Here is a 24,393-nt window from a genome sequence, read left to right on the forward strand (position 1 = left end):
AGGGAAACTACAGGCAACTTTAATGAAAAAATAGGTCAAAAAAAAAAAAAAAAAAGCACATACTTTAGGAATGGGAGGATTTTTTTTTTTAAATTAAAAGCAAATCTTTGACCTGTAGTTTCTTTCTTTTTTTCTTTCTTCTTTTTTTTTTTAAAGAAGGCTTTTCTCTGAAGGTGTGTTTTTTCCCAACAGATCAAAGCCAGTGAAAATTGTGTTCTGCCATCCCTCAGATGGCTGCATATAGCCAGAGAAGCTCTCTAACTGGGGAGGGTCAATCTTAAAAGTTGTAAGAGTGAGACTTCTGAACTCTGTACAAGTAGTGGTTTCAGCTTTAAAATTAGGGTTTTATTTTTCTTTTCAAAATATTTAATAGACTTAGCATTCAGTTTAGAAAAAAATCTTTGGCCTTTTACATATCTTTAGTGAGGGAAGTGGCTTCTGTTATCTGCTTCTTTAGTTTTTCTCCTGGTACATAAACAAAAACAAAATCTCTGTCTAAAGACTGAAGCTAGTACTTGAATCTAGAAAGGCACATCTCATCCCTATTGTGATCTTTAGGGATACTTTTCTCTTTCCCAGAAATGAGAGGACCAATTCAGAATAGCAGAGGAACCCTAAAGATTCTGGTGAGCTAGCTCAGGTTCCTTTCTTTTCCCCATCAGAGCTGTTGGTAGTGTATAAGGTAGCATGAACATCATGCTTCCAATGTCAAGAGATCTCCTGAAGACACAACCTGTTGACTTTCTGAATATTCCAGCTGGTGAAATACATGAGCTTTACTGTTTTGCTGGTCTTCCAATAACCTGTCATTATTAGCTGCTGTGGTAGCCATTGCTCTGTGTGAGTTCCCTGACTCCCTGATCTAGGTGATTTTAACTGGGGTGAGACATCAGCAAGCCCCTGATACGTGCATAAGCAGCTGCAATGAATCTCCTCAGGCTGATTTGACAGGAGCCATCTATCTTTCTATTCATTCATTAAATAAACATTTATGAATACCACTTATGTGCCAGGCTTTGTGCTAGGCACCAGAAGTGCAGAGATGAAGACAGTGCCTACATTCAAAGAGTTACTTCTCCAAACCTCTGGAGTTGCGGACAATCTTCCAATATATTTGGTTTCTCTTGTAATCCTATGTATCTTATTTTATGCATTGAAAAACATTATTCTGAGAATTGGTCCATAGATTTCAGGATTGTGCCAAAGAAACAAAAAGGTGAGAAGCCACCTCCAATGAGATACTGAAACATGGAGGTGAGTGCAGCTACAGGGTTGTTGGCCTGGAGATAAGAAAGCAAAGGGTCAAGCTCCTAACTCAGGGCGGGGTTCATAAAAGAGAAAAAAATCTTTAATCTCTTGCTGCTTCTGCCTGCAGAGGCAGGCAGAGTCAGTGGATGGGCAATCTCCTGAGAGTGCCTCACTGGAGAAAAATGAGTGTACCTGGGCTTCTCCAGGTTTCCATCAAATGAAACCAGGGCTGAATCTGGTGTAGGACTGGAGTCTAGCTGGTAAAGGGGAAATGCTCCAGACCCTGCCATGTGGTTTCTCCAAAGGCCTGAGTCAACTGTACAGCTGTCTTGTCTTGGTGTCCCTGTTTGGTCCGTGCCTTATTCCCATATCCTTCTTAATTTCCATATCTAACCTGCCCTCCCAAAGTAGTGATTCTGAAGTAAAAATGGGCCATAGACATGAATATTGAAGATTCAAAGTCACTTCAGAGTGCATTTTTTACACACCTATGTTCACATTAGGAAAGGAGGGTCAGTGTAAATTCAGCTGTGTTAGAAATTAACAGTTAAGGTGGCTTTGATATTTTTTAATGGTGGCCATTTACCCCGTGTCAAAAGGCAGTACAGGTGAGTATATGGTGGTGAGTACAGAGTTATAACCATAGCAAGATTAAAGCATGAAATATGGAATTACTAGTTGACTGAGTTATAACTGACCCAGGTTTTAAAACTCTCAAGAGTTAGAAAGGAAAAAAAAAAAAAAGGTTGAATCCTGAAAATAGACATAAGGTTATAATTCACCTTGGACAATACTACTGAGGAAATAGTTCTCTCAGTCAAAAAAAGGACACCAGCCTAGCTCCTGCATTTCAGACAACTTTCCTAATACAACTGATCACTTCCCTGGAGGTAGGACAGATCCCTTTCACTTAGGATGATCCCTCCCTGGAATTTTTTTTTTTTTTTTTTTTTTTTTGGTAGTGCTGGGAATTAAACCCAAGGATTTGCACAGGCTAACCAAGTGCTCCAACATTGAGCTACATCCCCAGTCTCTCCCTGAGAAATTATTGGGTAGTCTATAATGTACTTTCATAAGATCCATGGTGGTCAGGGACCCCGAGGAATTGGTTCTGCCAGATTTAGACTCTGTCCCTTGAATTTCTGTTTTAGTACCATTTGAGTTCTTTCCAGGTTTCCTTCCCAAGACTGGAACACCTTTGCCCTTAGTTATGCAATTTGACTTACTCTATTTTTAATCCCCTCTGTATACACTCCTTCATCCTTGTCTTTTTCTGCTTCATTAATTCTGCCTTTCTGCCAGGTCAGTGCAGTAACTTTCAACTCTTTTTTTTTTTTTCCCCAATACTAGAGTTAAACCAGGATGCTTTACCATTGAGCTACATTCTCAGCCATTCTTATTTTTGACAGGCTCTAAGTTGCTTGAACTTGCAATCCTCCTGCCTCAGCCTCCTGAGTGTTGCTTAGATTACAGGTGTGTACCAATTTACCCTGCAATTTCCTACTTTTTTCTGGAGGGTTTTGGGAGTAGGGATTGAATTCAGGGGCATTCTATCACTGAGACAAATTACTGGTCTTTTTTTTTTTTTAATTATAATTTTGAGACAGGGTTTCATTAAGTTTCTGAGGCTACCCACCAACTTGTGATCCTCCTGCATCATGCTTCCTAGGCAGTAAGACTACAGACCTCTATCACCTTGCCTAGGTAGTACCTGAAGTTTGTATTATGTCTTCTGAGCCTTTCAACATAACAGAACCCACACCCTGCATTCTGCATTGTGAAATTGCTCTGGGCTTTCCTCATGTTATCTCTGGTTTCCAATTCTGTACCACTACTGGTAGTCATGTCTTGGAATATGGTATATATGGATCTATCTTTGTAGTTTGAGAACATGAATAAATAGTGGGTTTGGATTACAATAGAGTAAATGTGGGACTGGGCATGTTGGCACATGTCTGTAATCCCAGCCACTCCAGAGGATGAGGCAAGAAGGTTGCAAGTTCAAGGTCAGCCTGAGCAATTTAGTGAGACTCTGTCTCAAAATAAAAAGGGCTGGAGATGCAGCTCAGTGGTAAAGTGCCCCTGGCTTAAATCCTCAGTACCTCAAAAAAAAAAAAAAAGTATGGTGAGTGAGGATATTACCCCGTGATAGAGATGTTTGCCTAGTATATGGTAAGCCCTAGGTTCCATCCCCAGCACCAGAGGAAAAAAGAAAGAAGAGAAAATGTGAGGCTTGGTGAGGACTCACAAACACAGGTTACCCATGGGCTTCTCTAGAAGGCTTTACTTGCATTTCAAAATGTAGATATATTTATTTGCTTTTTTTTTTCTCTCTCTCTAACTTGTTTTCTCTAACAAAGTCTGTAAACTGTAGAGCAAACCGGAGACTCACAGCAATGTTTCAGCCTGCAAATTTATTTCAATTCACATTTTTGTTTTATTGAATTTGCATATGGGAAATCATAGATGTATAACTTGATAAATTTGACAAGCTGAACACACCCATGAAACCAGCATGCAGATCGAGGAAAACAAACATTACCAATACCTCACCCTGCAAGGGTAACTACTCTTTAGTTCTCTAACACAGTTTATTTTTGCTTCTTTTTGAACTTTTTTGTGAGTGGATTTTTCACTCAACATTGTGTTTATGCCACTCATCCATAATATTATATGAAGTTGTTTTTTCTCATTGTTCTATAGAAACTAACTATGCTGGAACTGAAGCATTTGACCAATAATGAGCACTTGGGTAACTTCCATCTTGGAATGATTATAAATCATTCCTCTGTGAACCTTTTTTTCCCTCCTCAGTGCTGGGAATGGAACCCAGGCCTTATGTATGCTGGGAAAATGTTCTGTCATTGACTATATCCCCAGCCCCAACCTTTTTATACATGTCTTTTGAGAAAAATAAATATGCAGTCGGTCATGGAGGCATATACCTATAATCCCAGCAACTCAGCAGGCTTGCTGCCAAAAGCTCAGTCCTTGTCTGGATGTCAATCCAATAATCAGGAAACTGTTTTGAGAAAAAGGAAAAAGAAGGTTTATTGCTTTGCTAGCAAAGGAGAAATGCAGGGGATTCCTGTCCCAAAGGCTGTATGATTCTGCTCATCAGCAGGAACAGGGGGCTTTTATAGAGGTGATTCAAAGAAAATTAAATTAGAGAGGAGAGATCAGGAAGAAGTTTAGGCAAAAGAAAATCAGAGAGGAGAAGATTTAGGGAGAAAAGATTGCGAAAAAGAACAAAGCCACAGGGATATAGTCAAAGCATCAAGTGAACCCCTGTTACAGGCTGAGGCAGGAGAATTGCAAGTTCAAGCCCATCCTGGGCAATTTAGGGAGAGTGTATCTTAATGAAAATAAAAAGGGTTGGAGATATAGCTCAGTGGTGGCAGAATATCCCTGGGTTCAAATCCCTAGTACATCAGGTACATATATATATGTTGAGTTTCAAACATTAGGATGGTTCATATGAAAAAAAAGTCAAGATACAGTTTTTCTTTTAAAATATTTTTTAGTCATTAATGGGCCTTTATTTTACTTATTTATATGCGGTGCTGAGAATAGAACCCAGTGCCTTACACATGCTAGGTGCTCTAACATTGAGCCACAACCCCAGCCCCAAAATACAGTTTTTGTTAAACCAAAACAAACCCAACAACATCAGTAGTTTTCTTACAAAAGTTGATTCACATTTCCTTATAATAACTCTTGACTGGAACTGAGGCATATCTTCAGTATGGCTTCTTCATCAACCCCACAAACTCCTTATGACAATCCCAGATTGACTGACTGACTTAAGTAGTTGTGTTTGTTGTTGTCTTTTTTTTTTTTTTTTTTTTTTTTTTTTTTGGTACCAGAGATTTAAATCTCTTGGGTGGGCTTAACCACTGAGCAACATCCCCAGCCCCTTTTGTGTTTTTTAGTTTTCAGACAGCCTCACCACTAAGATGCTGAGGCCAGCTCTGAATTTACAAGCCTCCTGCCTCAGCCTCCCAAGGTGCTGAGATTATTGGCATGCACCACCACACCCCACCCAGCTGCTTAGGATATCCTTCCCCCAGATAACTACAAAACTTATTTCCTCACTTCCTTCTAGCCTCTGTTCACATGCCACCTTATCAGGGAGGACTTTCCTAACTACAGACCCTATAAAAAAATGGCAATTTCCCCCTGTGCTATGCTTCCTATATTCTACTCTCCTTTCTTTTTCTTTGTTTTACTTATCTGACACATTTATTTTCTCCCCTCTAGAATAGAAGCTCCTTGAGCAAGAAACTTTCTTGTCTAAATATGTAGTTTCCACAACTGAAACAGTGCCAGACATGTAGTGGAAGCCTGATAAATATTTGATGCATGAATAATTATATTAAGGGCTAGAGATGGGGTTCAATGATAGAGTACTTACCTGGGATACATGAGCCCCTGGGTTCCGATCCCCAGCACTGCAAAAAGTACATAATAATAATTTTAGACAGTATTCATTGAAGGTGACTATGTACCACGAATTGTTCTAAGCACTTTACACATGCTTTTTCTTAGTGAGCTTTTTCTCTGTTGTGATCAAAAGACCTGATAAGAACAATGTAGAGAAGGAAAAGTTTATTTGGGGCTCATAGTTTCAGAGGTCCCAACTCCATTACCAACTCCCTTGCCCTGGACCTGAGGCGAGGCAGAACATTATGGTGGAAAGCAACTCAGAACATGTCAATCAGGAAGCAGAGAGAGAGTTCTCGCTTACCAGGGACAAAATATAAATCCTAAAGGCATGTCCTACCTGCCTACAGTCACCATCAGTTAATTAATTCAAGTGGATTAATGCATTGATTAGATTAAGGCTCTCAAAACCCAATCATTTCACCTCTAAACTTTTTTTGCATTGCCTCACACATGAGCTCTTGGGAGACACCTCATATTTAGACTGTAACACCTTTCTTTCTTACACATGCTAGGTGCTCTAACATTGAGCCACAACCCCAGCCCCAAAATACAGAGAGAGAGAATTTTTAATATTTATTTTTTAGTTTTCGGCGGACACAACATCTTTGTTTGTATGTGGTGCTGAGGATCGAACCCGGGCCGCACGCATGCCAGGCGAGCGCGCTACCGCTTGAGCCACATCCCCAGCCCCACACCTTTCTTTCTTTCTTTTTTTTTTTTTTTTTTTTTTGTGCTGTGCCACGGTTGGAACTCAGAACTTCACACATGCTAGCCAAGTGTTCTGCCACTGGTCTGTTCTCCCAGGCCCAATGTGTTTGTTGTTGTTTTAAATTTGTTTTTTATCTCAACATATGTTTGATCCTCACAGCTATCCTATGTGATAGATGGTATTATTGACTCCATTTTACAATGAAGAAACTAACATTCATTCTGAACAGTAGATGCTTTGTTTTCACTTTTTGATGGTGCAGAAGATGGAACACAGAGCCTCCTCACATATGACAATCTACACCTCAAGCTCCATGTAGCTCAGTGGTAGAGTACTTGTGGGTTCAATCCCTAGTACCACACACATAGAACAGAGCATCTTCTTTTTGCTTGGAGGAAGAAATGGGCTTCGTCCATCATGATATTGAAGGACCGGTAGCAGATGGGTAGGAAAGATGACAAGGTCACTCCAGGCAGAAAGAACAGTGTATGGTATGAAGAGGCTGGGGGTGCCTGGGGGTATATCTTAATGGTAGAGCCCTGCCTATCATACTTGGGACCCTGGGTTCCATCTCTAGCACCAAAATGGGTAAGTCAATGCATAAATAAATAAAAGAACTGCATGTACAAACTCATAGGCTCTAGAAAAAAATGCATATTTGGCAACAAGTTCAGTGGGACAGAATGGGGGAGATGTGGCAGTTGAACTTGAGAAATATACAGGGGTGGCTTGGTTTGTACATGGTGTGGAGTACAGAGAACCAACAGAAATTCTTATTTTTTTAAAATTTATATATATATTTTTGGTACTAATATTAAACCCAGTGTTGCTGAAGGCTTGGTCCTTATCCCTGATGCCAATGCAATAACAAGGACACAGTTTTGAGAAAAAGGAAAAGGAAGGTTTATTGCTTTGCTAGCAAAGGAGGTACACAAGAGATTCCTGTCCCAAAGGCTGTGATTCTGCTCCTCAGCAGGAACAGGGGGATTTTATAGAGGTGATTCAGAGAAAATGAGATTGGGGAGAGATCAGGAAGGAGAAAATCAAGGAGGAGAAATTTAGGGAAAAGAATATGAGGAAGATCAGGGAGGAGATCAGGAAGGAGAAGGCTAGAGAAAAGAAAATTGAGGAAAAAGAAAAAAAAAACATGTAAGTTGCATAGTCACAAGGGATATAATCAAAGCATCAAGTGAACCCCTGTTACACCAAGGGTGCTTAACCTCTGGGCTATACCCCAGCCCTTTTTATTTTTATTTATTTATTTTTATTTTTTTAAAGAGAGAGTGAAAGAGGAGGGAGAGAGAGAGAGAGAGAGAGAGAGAGAGAGAGAGAGAGAGAGAGAGAGAGAGAGAGAGAGAATTTTTAATGTTTATTTTTTAGTTCTCGGTGGACACAACATCTTTGTTGGTATGTGGTGCTGAGGATCGAACCCGGGCCGCACGCATGCCAGGCGAGCGAGCTACCGCTTGAGCCACATCCCCAGCCCCTTATTTTTATTTTGAGACAGGGTCTTGCTAAATTGTTTAGGGCCTAGCTAAATTTCTGAGGCTGGCTTTGAACCTGTGATCCTCCTGCCTCAGCCTCCAGAGTTGCTGGGGCTCAGTGTTTCCATAGCAATGTTTGCAGTATGCTTAGTGTTTGCACACTGATTCAATCCCTAGATCCAAGGGGGGATAAAAGATATGGAATGCTTCATCCACCCAGTGGCAGAGCCAAAACTAGAAAATAAACCAATTCCCAGTACAGTATTATATTTTCCTAGCCATAACATGATATCACACATTCCATACTTCCCTTCCTTCTTCCTAATCATTAAATGTATCAGTCTTGTGTATTCTGTTTCTACAGGAGCCTGTTAAAGCCAATATGGTAAACTAATTCAGGTTTAGAGATTGCCCTTTCCCCAAGGATATTTGCATTTTAACTGGGGACTACTGGAGAAAAGGCAATCTCTAAGGAACTAATCAAAATTTCTTGTATCATGAAGATGTTATTGGAAATAAGGAGTTTTTACTTCTCTCTCTTAATGAGATCATAGGAAAAATATGAACAGTTGCCTTTTTAAAAAAATTTATCTTTGGGCTGGAGATATGGCTCAGCGGTAGCGCGCTCGCCTGGCATGCGTGCGGCCCGGGTTCGATCCTCAGCACCACATACCAACAAAGATGTTGTGTCCGCCGAGAACTAAAAAATAAATATTAAAAATTCTCTCTCTCTCTCCTTTAAAAAAAAATTATCTTTGCAACAAACCTGTTAGGTAGGTATTATTAACTCTTTTTTTTTTTTTTAATTGTGAGAGTCTGAGAAGGGTTTAGTAATTTTCATAATGTTGAACATCTGGTGGGGAAGCCAGTGTTTAGACTCTTCCTATGTAGTATATGACTCCTAGTCTAATCCTCTTTTTACAATCCCATGCTGCTTCCAAGGGTAAGTGTAGGCAACAGCTTACACAGTTCATATATAAATCTGGGCCATGGGGTTAACTGGCAAATTATCTTTAATAAAAAGTCTTAGTAGCTTCATTTTATTCCCTTGGTGGGATCTAACCTTGGAGACTTGACATTTTACCATCTCTACTAAAAGTCTTCCTCCTTTAGTTCTTGACCTCATCATTCCAACCATAAGTGTGATTGTGGGAAGGAAAATGCATTGAGCACTTCGAGCAAAATAATAATGTAAAATCCAAGATGCCATTTATTTTATTCCTTAGTCCACCAGTCTTCCGTATTGAGCGAGAGGATTATGTTAGGTTGACAACTAATAGTGCATTACTTATATGTTTACTACTATTTGCAGTAACAAAAGCAGGTATTGAGTCTTCCTAGTATCAACTATCCCTGCATGAGGTGGGGTTTCCCCTGACTAAAAATGCTTCTGCGGATTCTTCTTTGATTCTTCCAATCTCCTCTGGATTCTGGGTCCTGGATACACGATTTCTTTATCAAATGCACTATTAAATAGCTTTGTAACCTTGGGCGGATTAATCTGTTTTCCCAGTTGTAAAATGGAGAGACTGATAGCTGTTTTGTTGTTGAAAGGCTTTAATGTGTTTCTGGGAGCCTTTACTGACAAAGTGTGGTCCATAGCAGGGTTCCCATGGTGTTAATTTTCTTCCTGCCCCAGGTCAAAGGCGTTCTTTGCTTTGAAGGGGGGGGGGGCGGGAGAGGTGTGCACCCGGGCGCTCCAACCCTTCAATAAATTTTCTTGGGCTTGAAGTGTTGAAGCTGGCCTCGAACTTGGGACCCTCCTGCCTTAGCCAATTGAGTTGCTGGGATTCACAGGCGGTGCCCCACCCCACCCGGGGGAATGTTCTTTTTTTTTTTTTTTGGTACTGGGGAACTGGGAATTAAACTCAGGGGTGCTTAACCACTGAGCCACATCCCCAGCCCTTTTAAATATTTCATTTAGAGACAAGGTCTTTCCGAGTTGCTTAGGGCCTCGCTAAATTGCTGAGGTTGGCTTTGAACTCGAGATCCTCCTGCCTCCACCTCCGGAGCCGCTGAGTCTGTTGGGATTACAGGCGTGCACCACCTCGCCTGGCTTTGAGTTCCTTCTCAAGGTCCATGGATTTATAGGTTCTTTGGACTTATTCGAAGTACTTATAAAATGTGATGTGTGAGGTGTATTTTTTCCTGGAAATAAACTTAACGGATTTTGGGGTCAGCGATTTCTCTGAAAAGGGAATCCCCTAATGCCAAGGTGTGACTACTCTATTTTGTGGGGGGGTGAGGGAGCAGGGTTTTTTTTTTTGTGTGTGTGTGGGGGGGGGCTGTATCGCTCTCTTGGGTACTTTTTTTGCAGTCTAACAGGGGATGACATATTCCTGAGAGGGATGGGTGCTTGATGTCCCTCCAAGCCAGGTTCCATTAAGTTTCCCTGGAGCGGCGGCGGTGGGGGACGCGCGCGTTCAGTGAGGAGGGCTCTCAGGTTCCCTCCAAAATGGGGGTGGGGTTTTATTTGTAGTTGGGAAGCGGGTTTGTTTAAGGTCTCGAGGGCTTCAACTGCCGCTCTTTTATTGAGAAACCGGCCATTGTGGGTTTCCTCAAGCTAGAGATCCTCTCTTCAGGTGTTAGTCAAAACCTCGTGGCGCTACCCGGGTTGCCCGCATCCTCCTAGGCCCAGTCCCGAGGTGGTGGGGGTGGGGAGGCCGCTTCCGCTCCTCCAGTCCACCAGAGGGCGCTGCGGCCCAGCCTCTTCCTTCCCGGGGTGCTTCGCGCCGGGCCCTTCCGCGTGGGTGAGTGAATGTGAGAGTCAGCGCTCGCGCCGCGCGCGCCGCCCGCCTCCGCCGCTCGGCGCCCTTATTCCGGCTGTGAGGGGCGGGCGCGCGCGTAAAAGCATAGAGACGGGCGTTGAGTTCTCGGGCTAGAGCGTCGCCGAGTCGGAGCCGGAGCCCGAGCCGCGCGCTGTGTCTCCGCTGCGTCCGCCGAGGCTCCCGAGTGTCAGGGACAAAAGCCGCCGCCGCGCCGCCTGCTCCCGCCGCCGGGGCTCATTCGCCGCCGCTGCCGCCCTGAGGAGAGTCCGCTGCCGTCGCCACCCGTGAGGATACGAGAGCCATGTCGGCCAGCAGCCTCTTGGAGCAGGTACAGGCCCAGCCCGCATGCCTCGGCCATTGTGTGAGGCGAGACGGAGCCCGACTAGGCCCGGGCCCGCCGCCCCCGGTCTGGCCCAGCCGCGCCGGCGCTTCTCGCGGACTGGGTTTCGGGCCTCTCGGGCCGGCCGCGCCCAGTGTCTCGCGCCTGGCCCGCTCTTCCCGCTTCTCCCCGGGCCTCGGAACCCACCGGCCGCGCCGCGCTCCCTCCCCTCAGCGGGCCTGGTTTTCCTTCCTCGTTTCCTTCCCCTTCCTTGAAGCCCTGGCTCCCTCGCGTCGCAGCTGGCGCGTCCCCCGCTTTTTCTCCCGCGGCCGCGCCGGCCTAGCGCTTTTCCCCGCCTCCCGCTTTCAGCCTCCCCCTCACCACCATTCCTGACGCCTCCCCTCAGGCCTGCTTCTTTATTCCCTTCTCGGGCCCTGCTTTCATTTGTCTTTCCCTTTCCGTTTTTTTTTTCCCCCGGACAACTTGCTGCTCCGCGACGTTCCCTTCGTCCGCAGAGACCCAAAGGTCAAGGAAACAAAGGTAAGCCCCGCTCCGCCGGTGGCCCCGGGCTGGGAGGGGGACCCCGCGGTGGGGGCGGGGTCTCGGGACAGCGCCCCGGGGAGGGGACCTCTTGGAAGCCGCTTAGTTCACAGGTGCCTCCCGCTTAAGTGTTTTGACCCTTTCCGAGGGTTCTTGCAGCTGGCGAACAGCTTTTTCGCTAACAAGGAGTAATTCATTCAGGGTGGGGGTGGATTTGGTTTTGAAATGCCCCCGGTCCTTAGTTTCCTGTAGGTCTTAGAAGGCCTTTGTTTTTCATCCTCGTGGATCACTTTCTGGAAGTAACTCACACGTGATGGGGGAGGGGAAGCGGGAAGGAATTGTAATCTAGAAGAGCCAATAAAATGACCTTTTTTAGATCAACTTGTGCTGGGTGGAGGGAGGCGTTTTCACTCAGGAATCTTGCCTCGGCCCTCTCATCTTTATCCTTTTGAAGTTCACACTTATTTGCTGTCTGAACTAGTTATGTTTTTCTCTCGCTAGGATATATTTGACTGACTTGGGAGGGAGATTGTAGAATTGCTACACTTGTTAATTTGCAGTTTTTTTCTTTAGTACAAAATGGATCTGTACATCAAAAGGATGGATTAAATGATGATGATTTTGAACCTTACTTGAGTCCACAGGCAAGGCCCGTGAGTAATTGACCATTTACATATTTGATCAAAGGGTGTAGCATAATGTTGGTCTTTCTCTGTCCTGTCAATCATTTTGAGGGGAGAGTCACTTTCTTAATACTTATTAGTGTTATTAAAACAGTTGTTACAAATGTTATAGTCTGTTAGTTTCCTAGCTCTGTATTGTCAGCAAACAATGTACTGAGACTGTACTACTTTGGTAACATTTTTCTGTATACTAACTGCAATACCTGTTAGAGTAATTGGTCTTTCAGTGCAAAGCATGAGACTACTTGTCAGTGCTAAATTTTCTGGAAAAATTCCAGAAAACTGTTTTAGGAAAATTGGGTTAATAATGGTGTTAGAATTATTATTATTATTATTATTATTTTGTACTAGGAATTGAACCCAGGGGCCCTTTCCTACTGAGGTACATTCTCTGGCCTTTTTATTTTGAGACAGGGTCTCCCAAGTTTCTGAGGCTGGCCTTGAACTTTGGTACCTACTGCCTCTACCCATGGGAATAATTCTAACAAAATCACCTCAACTTCATTTAGAGCTGGCTTTTTTCTTTCTCTGTAGTTCTAGTTAATGGGCTCTTAGTTTATCAGAACTATTTTGGATTTTAATACTTATTTTTTTGGGGTGGGCATGGGGTACTGAGGAACTTAGGGCCTTGCATATGCTCAGCCGAGTGCTCTACCACTGAGCTGCATTTGCAGCTACTTGGTATTTTGAGATATACTTAACATCTACAGAGACAGACTTTGTGTACCTTTCATTTCTCACTGAAGGGAGCTGTCGGATTTATGAAATAAAGTGCTGCTTAGCATAAACTAAAGTCAGACTAAGAATGATTGAGTAAAGAGCTAGCTCAGTTGTAGAGGGCTTGTGCAAGAGTTGTGCCTGGGGCTGGGGCTGTAGCTCGGTGGCAGAGCACTTGTTTAGCATGTGTGAGGCTCAAGTTCGATCCTTAACACCACATAATAAACAAGTAAAATAAAAGCATGCTGTCCATCTACAACTACGAACAAAATACAAAATAATAGTTATGCCTGTATTATTCTCTGTACCACCACAACCCCCATTCCCCAAAAATGATTCAAGTTTTTGCAGTGTAAAGCCTTGTAATGCGAAGATTAGTTGCATGTCTATTCACATACTGTTAATATGACCTGTGCATGTAGAAACTTGTTTGATTCAATAGTTCTTTTGTATTATTATTTCAGGTCCCAGAGGGACTCAAAAAATTTTAGCTAATATAACTTCAGATTAATAGATCAAAAGGAGAAAAGTCAAGATCTCTAAGATTGTAAAAAGATCAAGAAGTTCATGGAACATTTGTATAAATTCTGAACATATGCTGTTTGAAATGCAGTTGGTAGTGTTCAATAATTGACATGTTAGTGCGGAGCCATATTTGGACCTGATACTTACATACATAAAGCTTTTAGATTTCCTCTAAGATTTTTTGCATTGGAAGTATAGAAGTCATCTAAGTAGGGCTAGGAATCTGGTTCAGTGGCTGGCATGCATGAGACCTTGGGTTTGATCCCTAGTGTTGCAACAAAATAAAACCTCCTAAGTGATTGGAAAAAATTTCAGAAAAGGCATCCAGTTAATGAAGAAAAATAGGGAAGGAAGTAGAGGAATGAACTACCTATAGATTCCTGATATTGAAGTAGTTTACTTATATAATCATTATAACAGGGAGAGTGGGAACATTTAGAAACATAATTTGAGGTAATTCTTGTAAAACATTGCATAATTCAGATTTTTTTGAGCTCAGGGGTACATAGGAACCTGCCAGTTCAGGTGTAGGCATTCAGCTATAGTTTGGCATAATCTCTGATATTAAGTGCATTTAAATTTTCTTTAAAAGCTTAAATGCCCGTTTTTTAAAAAACGGGGGAGAAATAGAAATGTTGAATGAGTAGATGAAGAAAGATTTTTTTTTTTTTTTTTGTAGTTTATCAAGAATAGTTTTGTGTACTTCTTTTGGCATGGGGCTGAAACCCAGGGCTTCACACATGTTAATTCATTTACAACTTTATTTATTTTTTATGTCCCGCCCCTTTTATTTTTTATTTTGAGACAGTCTTGCTAAATTGCCTAGGTGGGCCTTGAACTTGGAATTCTCTTGTCTCAGCCTCCTGAGTACTGAGTTTCTTATACGTAATGGATTTGGGTCTGTGTTAAAATTTTAACACTGTCTTGGAGAATTTTTAAATTTGAGAGGAAATGTGTTGGAAAGTTTTAACTTTGTCTTTAAAGACAAATTTAATTGGCCAAGGAAAATGCAGCCATTTTATCATATCCCATTATTTGAATTTTTTAAAAAACATTAGTTATACAGGGTCACAGTATCTTTATTTTGCTTATTTATTTAAATATTTATTTTTTAGTTTTAGGTGGACACAATATTTTTATGTGGTGCTGAGAATCGAACCCAGGGTCTCACGCATGCTAGGCGAATGGCTACTACTTGAGCCACATTCCCAGCCCCTATTTTGTTTATTTTTATGTGGTGCTGAGGATCAAACCCAGTGTCTCATATGTGCGATGCAAGTGCTCTGCCACTGAGCCACAACCCTAGCCCTGGAAATTTTTAATATTGAAGAGATGTGTTTTTTATGGCTAAAGAGTATTATTGACCTTGGTAATACAAGCTTAGGTAGATACGTTTATCTTAGACTCTTATTTAAGATTCAATTGACGAGTTAATGAATCTTTAAATTATCAGAACTATTCGAGTTAGGTGATTTTTATCTATGTCAAGGTATACATACTTCTGGCTTTTCACTTAAGGGGTGTCCTGTAAGCTCTTAAGATTTATTTAAAAATTCTGTTAGGCACAAACTAAAGATCTAGTGATTGAGGTTTTTGTAATAAAATCTATATCCTAATATGAAGATTAATTGTACATGAATTCATATTTTGACTACTTATTTTTTTAAAGGAGTGTGGATATATGTTGTCTTTAATTATACTTTTCCTATTTCTAATAGAAAATTGTGCATCTCAACTTACAGATCTTTGATTTTATAGGTGAAATAAAAGTTTTCTCATTTTAAGTCCTTTGGAAGCCACTTAACATTTTCTTTCCAGGTTATAATTATAGTGGCATTTTTTGACATTCCTAGATGGTTTTCCAAGAGGATAGCACAAAATTTTATGACCGATGCTTGTGTTAGATCTTAAAATTCCCAGTCCCCCCACCCCCCCCTCATGGACCTATTAATCTGGTTTTGGTAGGAAACATAAATACTCCTGCTCTTCCAAAAGTCCCACTCCTTAAATCCAAAGATAATTATTATTTTTTAAATGTCTTGTTAATGCATTATAGTTATACATAATAGAGAATAAAGGAGTTTGTTTTGACATAATCATATATGCATGGAATATAATTTGTTTTATTTTACTCCTCAGTGGTTCCTCTCCTGTCTCCCTCTGATAGTTTTTTTTCTCTTTCTAAATTGATAATTGATTTTAATAAAAGTCTCAGTCCAACACTTAACATAGAGCAAGACATAACTTTTGATGAAATGGGTGTTTTTTTCCCTGAATGTATTAAAGTTAAGGTTCATATTTATTCTACATATCAGCTTAATTATAATGCTTAAACATTTCACTTAACGTACCAAAATTCCTTAGAATACAAGGACACCAGTGAGTTTACAGAAAGAGATTATTGAATGTGCTGTTCTCCTGTTTTTTTTTTTTTTTAATGGTAGATTTGGCTGAAATACTTGATTAATGGGGGAGAAAATGTCCTGTTATTTTTTTGATTGATTTGCCTCTTTCTTTCTTCCACAGAATAATGCATATACTGCTATGTCAGACTCCTACTTACCCAGTTACTACAGCCCCTCCATTGGCTTCTCCTATTCTTTGGGTGAAGCTGCTTGGTCTACGGGGGGTGACACAGCCATGCCCTATCTAACTTCTTATGGACAGCTGAGCAACGGAGAGCCCCACTTCCTACCAGATGCAATGTTTGGGCAGCCAGGAGCCCTAGGTAGCACTCCATTTCTTGGTCAGCATGGTTTTAATTTTTTTCCTAGTGGGATCGACTTCTCAGCTTGGGGAAATAACAGTTCTCAGGGACAGTCTACTCAGAGCTCTGGATATAGTAGCAATTATGCTTATGCACCTAGCTCCTTAGGTGGAGCCATGATTGATGGACAGTCAGCTTTTGCCAATGAGACCCTCAATAAGGCTCCTGGCATGAATACTATAGACCAAGGGATGGCAGCTCTGAAGCTGGGTAGCACAGAAGTTGCAAGCAGTGTTCCAAAAGTTGTAGGTTCTGCTGTTGGTAGTGGGTCAATTACTAGTAACATCGTGGCTTCCAATAGTTTGCCTCCGGCTACCATTGCTCCTCCAAAACCAGCATCTTGGGCTGATATTGCTAGCAAGCCTGCAAAACAACAACCCAAGCTGAAGACCAAGAATGGTATTGCAGGGTCAAGTCTTCCACCACCCCCAATAAAGCATAACATGGATATTGGAACTTGGGATAACAAGGGTCCTGTGGCAAAAGCCCCCTCACAGGCTTTGGTTCAGAATATAGGTCAGCCAACCCAGGGGTCTCCCCAGCCTGTAGGTCAGCAGGCTAACAATAGCCCACCAGTGGCTCAGGCATCAGTAGGGCAACAGACACAGCCATTGCCTCCACCTCCACCACAGCCTGCCCAAATCTCAGTCCAGCAACAGGCAGCTCAGCCAACCCGCTGGGTAGCACCTCGGAACCGTGGCACAGGGTTTGGTCATAATGGGGTGGATGGTAATGGAGTAGGACAGTCTCAGACTGGCTCTGGATCTACTCCTTCCGAACCTCACCCAGTGTTGGAGAAGCTGCGGTCCATTAATAATTATAACCCCAAGGATTTTGACTGGAATCTGAAACATGGCCGGGTTTTCATCATTAAAAGCTACTCTGAGGACGATATCCACCGTTCCATTAAGTATAATATCTGGTGCAGCACAGAGCATGGTAACAAGAGACTGGATGCTGCTTATCGTTCCATGAACGGGAAAGGCCCCGTTTACTTACTTTTCAGTGTCAACGGCAGTGGACACTTCTGTGGCGTTGCAGAAATGAAATCTGCTGTGGACTACAACACATGTGCAGGCGTGTGGTCCCAGGACAAATGGAAGGGTCGTTTTGATGTCAGATGGATTTTTGTGAAGGACGTTCCCAATAGTCAACTGCGACACATTCGTCTAGAGAACAACGAGAATAAACCAGTGACCAACTCTAGAGACACTCAGGAAGTGCCTCTGGAAAAGGCAAAGCAGGTGTTGAAAATCATAGCCAGCTACAAGCACACCACTTCCATTTTCGATGACTTCTCACACTATGAGAAACGCCAAGAGGAAGAAGAAAGTGTTAAAAAGGTAACCAGCTTACCATTCTTAAGATTTTTAAGGAAGGAGGAGGGACTAGAGAGAACAGGAGAGGTATTATAGTGAATGCTAATAAAACCTCTGTAAATAACATCACTTAACAGTTCAAGGCTTTATGGAGGTATAATTGGTCTTAATATTTGAATCCTAGTGTGAAGGAAGGTGAGAACATTCATGGGAGACAAATATGGACTTAAACTGCCAAGAAATTGTACTTGTTTGATGCAGAAAGGTGAAATGCAAAGGGAATAATTGAAGTGATAGAATGATGGAAATTAAAGTAGAAAGACATTAAGGTTGTAATATGGGAGAGAAAAATATGGAAGTTCTCCATTGGAATTCATTATTGGCTTGGTGGGGTTTTGTGGTTATTTTTAAGAATTGGTGTGTTACCAACCCCTGAAATCTTCTGGCTTTCCTGTGACAGTTGGCAGTGTTTTCAGAACTTTCTTGTTCTGTTCTTTGTGATCTTCAGTGTAATCTCTGCTCTCCAGAGTGCTGGGGATCAAACCCAGCTAGGCAAGTACTCACCACTGAGCCACATCTGCAGCCATAGAAACTACTTTTTGTTATATAAAACTTGGTAAATAGATATTCAGAAAAATCTCATCTCCTGTTTCTGACATTTTTTTTGTATTCCAAGAATCACTTTTTACTGATTCCTCTGTAACGTGGGAATCTTGGGCAGAATAGAGAATGAATCCAAACTGAAGTGTTTATTTGAGAGAGTTGGTAATGCTTGTTTTATGGATAGTACTGAGTAAATGTAAACTTTTGAGACCATGATTAAACAAAAAAATACTGGTTGGGCAGATTGGATATTATCTAGTATTTAGCCTTTTTGCATGGGGAGGAGGTGGTAATCAGGGATTGAACCCAGGGGCACTTAACCACTGAGCCATATCCCCAGCCATTTCTCATTTATTTTTGAGACAGTATCTCACTAAATTGCTGAGGCTGTCCTTGAATTTGTGATCCTCCTGCCTCAGATTCACTAGTCCCTAGGATTACAGTTGTGAGCCACCATGACCGACATAGATTACTCTTTTTAAAAAAAAATATTTATTTTTTAGTTGTAGTTGGAAATAATCTTTATTTTATTTATTTTTATGTGGTGCTGAGGATCGAACCCAGGGCCTTGCACATGCTAGGCTCAGTGCTCTACCACTGAGCCACAATCCCAGCTCCCACATAGATACTCTTAAATAGAAGAAAATAGATGAAAAGATTATGGACAAGAGAGAACATTTTTCTGAGAGTCCTGGGTTGGTTAACTTTAGATATTAAAAAAAAAATTACTAAGCTCATGTAAAAGTATTTTCCTTAAATTTGTATGAATTCATACGGATCTTGTATAAGGTATAGGATCTGAGGCCTCATGCCTCAAGATTAGTAATAATTCCCTTGAGCAATGGGTGAAGGGCTCTTTGGTAGATATTTGGAGGTGCATAATTTTCAACTAAAGTAAGGACAGTTGCCATCTTGCTTTCTAGTATAAACAGATGAATAAGAAATGGAGATACACTTGTCATGACACTAAAAGCATTGGTAATGGAGTGCCAGGTTATTGAAAAGTTGATAGCAAAAACATTGTCTGATAGTCCTTTGAAGTCCTCTCTTACCCCAAAGTGGTTTTTTATTTTGAGATAGGGTCTCACTGTAAGTATTAAAAAGTGTCTTGTTGAGTTGCTGAGGCTGCCCTTGAACTTGGAGATTCTGCTTTAGCCTCCTGAATTGCTGATATTATAGGTGTGCACCACTGTGCCTGGCTCTTACCCCAAAGTTTTAATAGTTTAGAAGTTAATGTAAGGTGGGAATCATGAACTGAAATTGAATTCCATGCGAGTATGGGTTTGTTAGGATAAATCTGCTATGTATAACTGTAAAGCTCAAAAAAATATAATCTTGTAGAAAATGATAGTTTACTGATTCTGAAGGATTTTAAAGATATCTTCTCAGGCTCCTGTTTCTACAGGATAAGAAGATAGAAGGTCATGATTTTCATAGGTATCATGTAGTGGCATAGCAGATTATTATGAACATCTATGAGGGCCTTTTAGATGCTTGGTTTAACCACTTGAAAATTATACCATTTCAGGAGCTGGGGATGTGGCTCAGTGGTAGAGTGCACACCTAGTATGCATGAGGCACTGGGTTTGATCCTCAGCACCACATTAAAAAAAATAAAGAGATTGTATCCACTTAAAACTTAAAAAAAAAAACAACAATTAAATTAAAATTATACCATTTCATATTAAGAATCTTTACTTCTTGTTGGCAGAGTTCTGTCTTTTTTTTTTTTTTCCTTTGGATTAAACCCAGGGGTGCTTTACACTGAGTTACCTTCCTAGCTCTCTTTATTTTCTATTTTGAGACAGGGTCTCCTTGAGTTGCTTAGGCTGGCCTCAAACTTTATTACTCCTGCCTCAGCCTCCCAAGTCGCTGGATGCAGGAGTGTGCCACTGTGCTTGGTTTGTCTTACCTCTTATTAAAAGCAGGAAGGCAAAGAGGAAAGTGTTATTTATTTGTTTTTAAAGGAATGCATAGTATAGATGTTAAAGGTAAGTTCTGTGTGTTATGACCCAGAGGGGAAACCTGGGTTTCAAAATGAAGTTTGGGGGGGCACCAAAAACAAACTTGGGTACTGTTAATTAATGTTGACTCTTATTTAAAAATTTTGCAGCACTAGGAATTGGATTTAGGGACCACAAGTACTCTACCACTGAACCGCAACCCCAATCCATATATATATATATATATATATATATATTTTTTTTTTTTTTAACTTTGTGGTACTGGAGATTGAACTTGGGGGGGGGACCCTACACTGAGATGCATCCCCAGCCTTTTTTTTATTTGAAATGGTTCAGCTAAGTTGCCCAGGCTGGCCTCAAACTTGTGGTTGCCTCAGCTTTCTGAGCAGCTGGACCTTGCTACTTAGTTGATATATATTTTTTTAATATTATTTTACTTTATTTAACTGTCATTTTCAGAGCTGCAAACAAAGTTGGAACCTGATTCAATAAATGGTGTCATATTTAAAAGGGCCTTTCAGGTTTTTCTTCTGAAGCTATAACTTTTTATAGGATTCTATCATGGTATTTAGGCATTTCAGTTCTGTTTTCAACTTGAAATTACATTATTTCCAGTTTCTTGGTGTAAAACATCAACTATATGTCAGGTCTACTTAGTTGATATAAGGATGTGTTTGGATTATATTCTCGAGTGATTCAGTGAATGATAATTGAACTTTGTAAACAGACATGGGGCCAACCAAGTTCAGTGTTACATGCCTGTGTTCCCATCTGTTTGGGAGGCTGAAGCAGGAGGATCCTAAGTTCAAAGCTAGCCTGGGCAACTTGGTGAGACCCTGACTCAAAAAATAAGTGGTGGGAATGAAGCTCAGTAGTAGAGTACCCTTGGATCCAATCTTCATTTACCTCCCACTCCCCCCACCAAAAGTAGGCATATGTTAGAATTGACCAGCTTTTTTATGTTTTCCTGGAAGACTTGTAATAATAAAAGTTTAAGGTCTTTATTAAAAGATAACTAATTCTTAGACCTGGGGATGTAGTTCAGGGGTAGTGTTTGCCTTAGCATGTGCCCTGCCTGGGTTCAAGGGGGGAAAAAAAACTTTTGGAGTGTGTTAGGGGTGTTTTTTTATGGGTCTGTTATTAATAGTTGTTCAAAAACATTTAATAAAAGACTGTTGATCAGTGAATATCTCAATTTCTCTTGGGCTGGTAAATAAACCACCAAACAAAAAATTAAATTTTTTTTTTTTAAGAGAGAGTGAGAGGGGAGAGAGAGAGAGAGAGAGAGAGAGAGAGAGAGAGAGAGAGAGAGAGAATTTTTAATATTTATTTTTTAGTTCTCGGCGGACACAACATCTTTGTTGGTATGTGGTGCTGAGGATCGAACCCGGGCCGCACGCATGCCAGGCGAGCGCGCTACTGCTTGAGCCACATCCCCAGCCCCCAAAATTAAATTTTTTATACTCATGTCAGATTATATTTTAGTTTACTTTCTGTAAGAAGAGCTCCTGGGGTTTCAGGAAGGTGCTTAAGATTGCTTCTAAGCCCAGTTACCATTTCATTCAGTATTGCCTTACTTTTCTTATTGGTTACTAGTATCCTTAACATTCCTACATAACTGTTCTTAGATTCTTTAATTAGGCTTCTAAGAACAAATTTTATAAGAATGGAACTTAGCTTAATGAGGCATTAAACTCACAGATAGGGTGTTTGTATGTACACCTTTGTATTATTTACAAGTGTGCAAAAAAGGTATTCATGACAAATAGGAACAGTGGCTCAACAATAAGTAGGGAAGAAATTAAACTTGATCCTGATGATGATGTCACAGTTGTCTAAAATTCTGTGATTGAGTTGCTTAGGCTGGACTAATTCTATGATTGGACTGGTGTTTTGCCAAAACAAACTGAAGCAGTCAGAACCACAGCCATTTTAATCTATTATTACTGACTTATTTTGTCACATATTCTAATTCAGTGGTATAGAGGCTTCAAGCGTTGGATCTGTCTGGCTTGATATTTCCAGTGAATTTCAGTGACATTTTTGATAGTTATTTATTTGGTATTGTATACCACAGAAACTGTTTTGTAACCTGCTTTCTGTATTTTTAAAGAACATTTTCCTAATTTTTTTTCTTACGTTATTGATGGACCTTTGTTCTCTTATTTATATGCTGTGCTGAGAATAAACCCAGTGCCTCATACTTTAAGCAACGCTAGCCTCTCTTAATTGTTAAATATGATTTTGTGACATCACTTTTGATGACCTCATAGTGTCCTGTCATAGATTTGCTATAATTTACCAGTCCCTATAGTTGAATGCCAGTAATTCATATTTTGTGATTTTTACAACTTTTTTTTTTTTTGGTACGAGGGGTTGAACCTTGGTGCACTTAACCCCTTAGCCACATCACCAGCTCTTTTTATTTTGATACATGGTCTCACTAAGTTGTTCAGAGCCTTGCTAAATTGCTGAGGCTGGCTTTCAACTGCTGATCCTCCTGTCTCAGCTTCCCTAGTTGCAGGTATACACTGTGCAGGGCTTTTCTTTATAACCTTTTCCAGATAAAATAATAGTGAGTATCTTTCTGTGTTAATATTAATTTTTTTTTAGGCTAGGTCCAAGGGTATATGCTTTTTGGAGGTCTTGGCTGTCATATATTGGTATATGGGTCTTTTTGTTCTTACCAAATTTTTTGTTGTTGTTGTTGAGGAAATTGGTGGGAAGCTATTATCCAGAAGACAATAGTAAGAATATTTTGCGTGTCATCCAGTGATTTGGGAGGCTAAGAGGGGAGGATTGCAATTTGGAGACCAATCAGCAATTTAGCAGACCTCTAAGTTAAGACCCTGTCTTAAAATAAAAAGGGCTGGTTATGTCACTCAGTGATTAAGCACCCCTGGCTTAAATCCCTGTTACAAAACCTTCTCTTTTGATTATTCTTTTTTTCTTTTCTTTTCTTTTTTTTTTTTTTTGGTATTGGAGATTGAACCCAGAGGTGCTTAACTACTGAGCATGTCACATCCCTGGACCTTTTTAAAAAATATTTTATTAGAGACAGGGTCTCGCTAAGTTGCTGAGGCTGGCTTTGAACTTGTAATCCTCCTGCCTTAGTCTCCCAAGCCACTGGGATTATAGGTGTGGGCCACTGCACACCACTCTTTTGACTAACTTTGGGATAGTCTGCCAGCAAGAGAGACTTATTCTGTCCATTAATGATGGCTTTTTAGAAACATCAGAAGTTGATTTAATTTATGTTTTGTATTTCTAGCCCTCTACAGGTTAAGAATAAGGGAAGTACTCTAGTAGAGGGAGGAGGTAGTAGGGACTGTACTTCTGTTAAAGCCTTAGGTATATAGATAAGTTATTTTCTGAATGACTGAAAAAGTAATTTGGTTATGACAGCAACAGCTTGAAGTTTATAGTATTTAAAATGTCATGTTTTATTAAGTGGAAATGGAAGAATTTCCTTAAGACCCAGAATTATTCCTATTTTCACGACCTAAAAATGGTAATTTGGGAGTAATTTCAAATATATTTAATTCTTAAATAGTCTAATAAAATGCAACATGGAGCTATTTAACTTTTCTTTGAACATCTTTGCTGGGACCTAGACACTGCAGAGAAATGAAGAATGTATTGTCAGGGAACCTTATGTTATTAGTGGTGGATAATAGTACAAAATATAAAGTTTTTTTTTTTTTTTTAAGATTTTACCTGAAGTGCCAGTATGGAAGCTTGAAGGAGATTGGTTGCCTAACCCAGAATGGGGTATAGGTAAATTAGTCACAGAACAATCTTAGAAGTGGCCTCAGAATATGTCAACTATTGATAGCTACAGGTGTTTTGTAAAGAGTGAATATGGGTGCAGAACAACCCAAATCTGTAACAGTGTATAGATGATACTTGGAACAGAAAATAGTTTATAGTTTAAGAACAAGTTTAATTGTGGCATTGTGGAATGGGTATACCAAAGGAAAGTTTGGAGGTCAGTTTAGGAAAAAAAGATGGTAAATGCAATATTCATGCAGCTAGTTTGATACAGAAATCTGTCAATAGGTACAAAGTTGGTTTTTAAAAAACTATGGGGCTGGGGTTGTGGCTCGCAGTAGAGCGCTCACCTAGCACGTATGGGGCGCTGGGTTCGATCCTCAGCACCACATAAAAATAAAATAAAGATATTGGGTCCAACTACCAACTAAAACAATATTTTTAAAAAAAAATTAACGAAAAAACTAGAGGGTGAAAGGACAGGAGTAAAGTATAATTTGAGTCAGGATGGAGGAATTTCTAGATGTAAC

General features: G+C 40.6%; 1 protein-coding gene across 1 annotated transcript in view; it reads left to right on the top strand.

Moving 5' to 3' along the window:
* Window positions 1-10,755: 10,755 nt before the first annotated feature.
* The window catches only part of Ythdf2 (YTH N6-methyladenosine RNA binding protein F2), a 35,183-nt gene continuing 21,545 nt past the window's right edge, over window positions 10,756-24,393 (top strand). Inside the window, exons 1-4 of the mRNA XM_026391633.2 lie at window positions 10,756-10,983; window positions 11,490-11,514; window positions 12,088-12,167; window positions 15,966-17,549. Coding sequence (XP_026247418.1) covers window positions 10,957-10,983; window positions 11,490-11,514; window positions 12,088-12,167; window positions 15,966-17,549 — 1,716 coding nt within the window. The 5' untranslated portion in view covers window positions 10,756-10,956. The remainder of the gene's footprint in view (window positions 10,984-11,489; window positions 11,515-12,087; window positions 12,168-15,965; window positions 17,550-24,393) is intronic.

The sequence above is a fragment of the Urocitellus parryii genome, chromosome 11 (genome assembly GCF_045843805.1).
Source record: "Urocitellus parryii isolate mUroPar1 chromosome 11, mUroPar1.hap1, whole genome shotgun sequence".
NCBI lineage: Eukaryota > Metazoa > Chordata > Mammalia > Rodentia > Sciuridae > Urocitellus > Urocitellus parryii.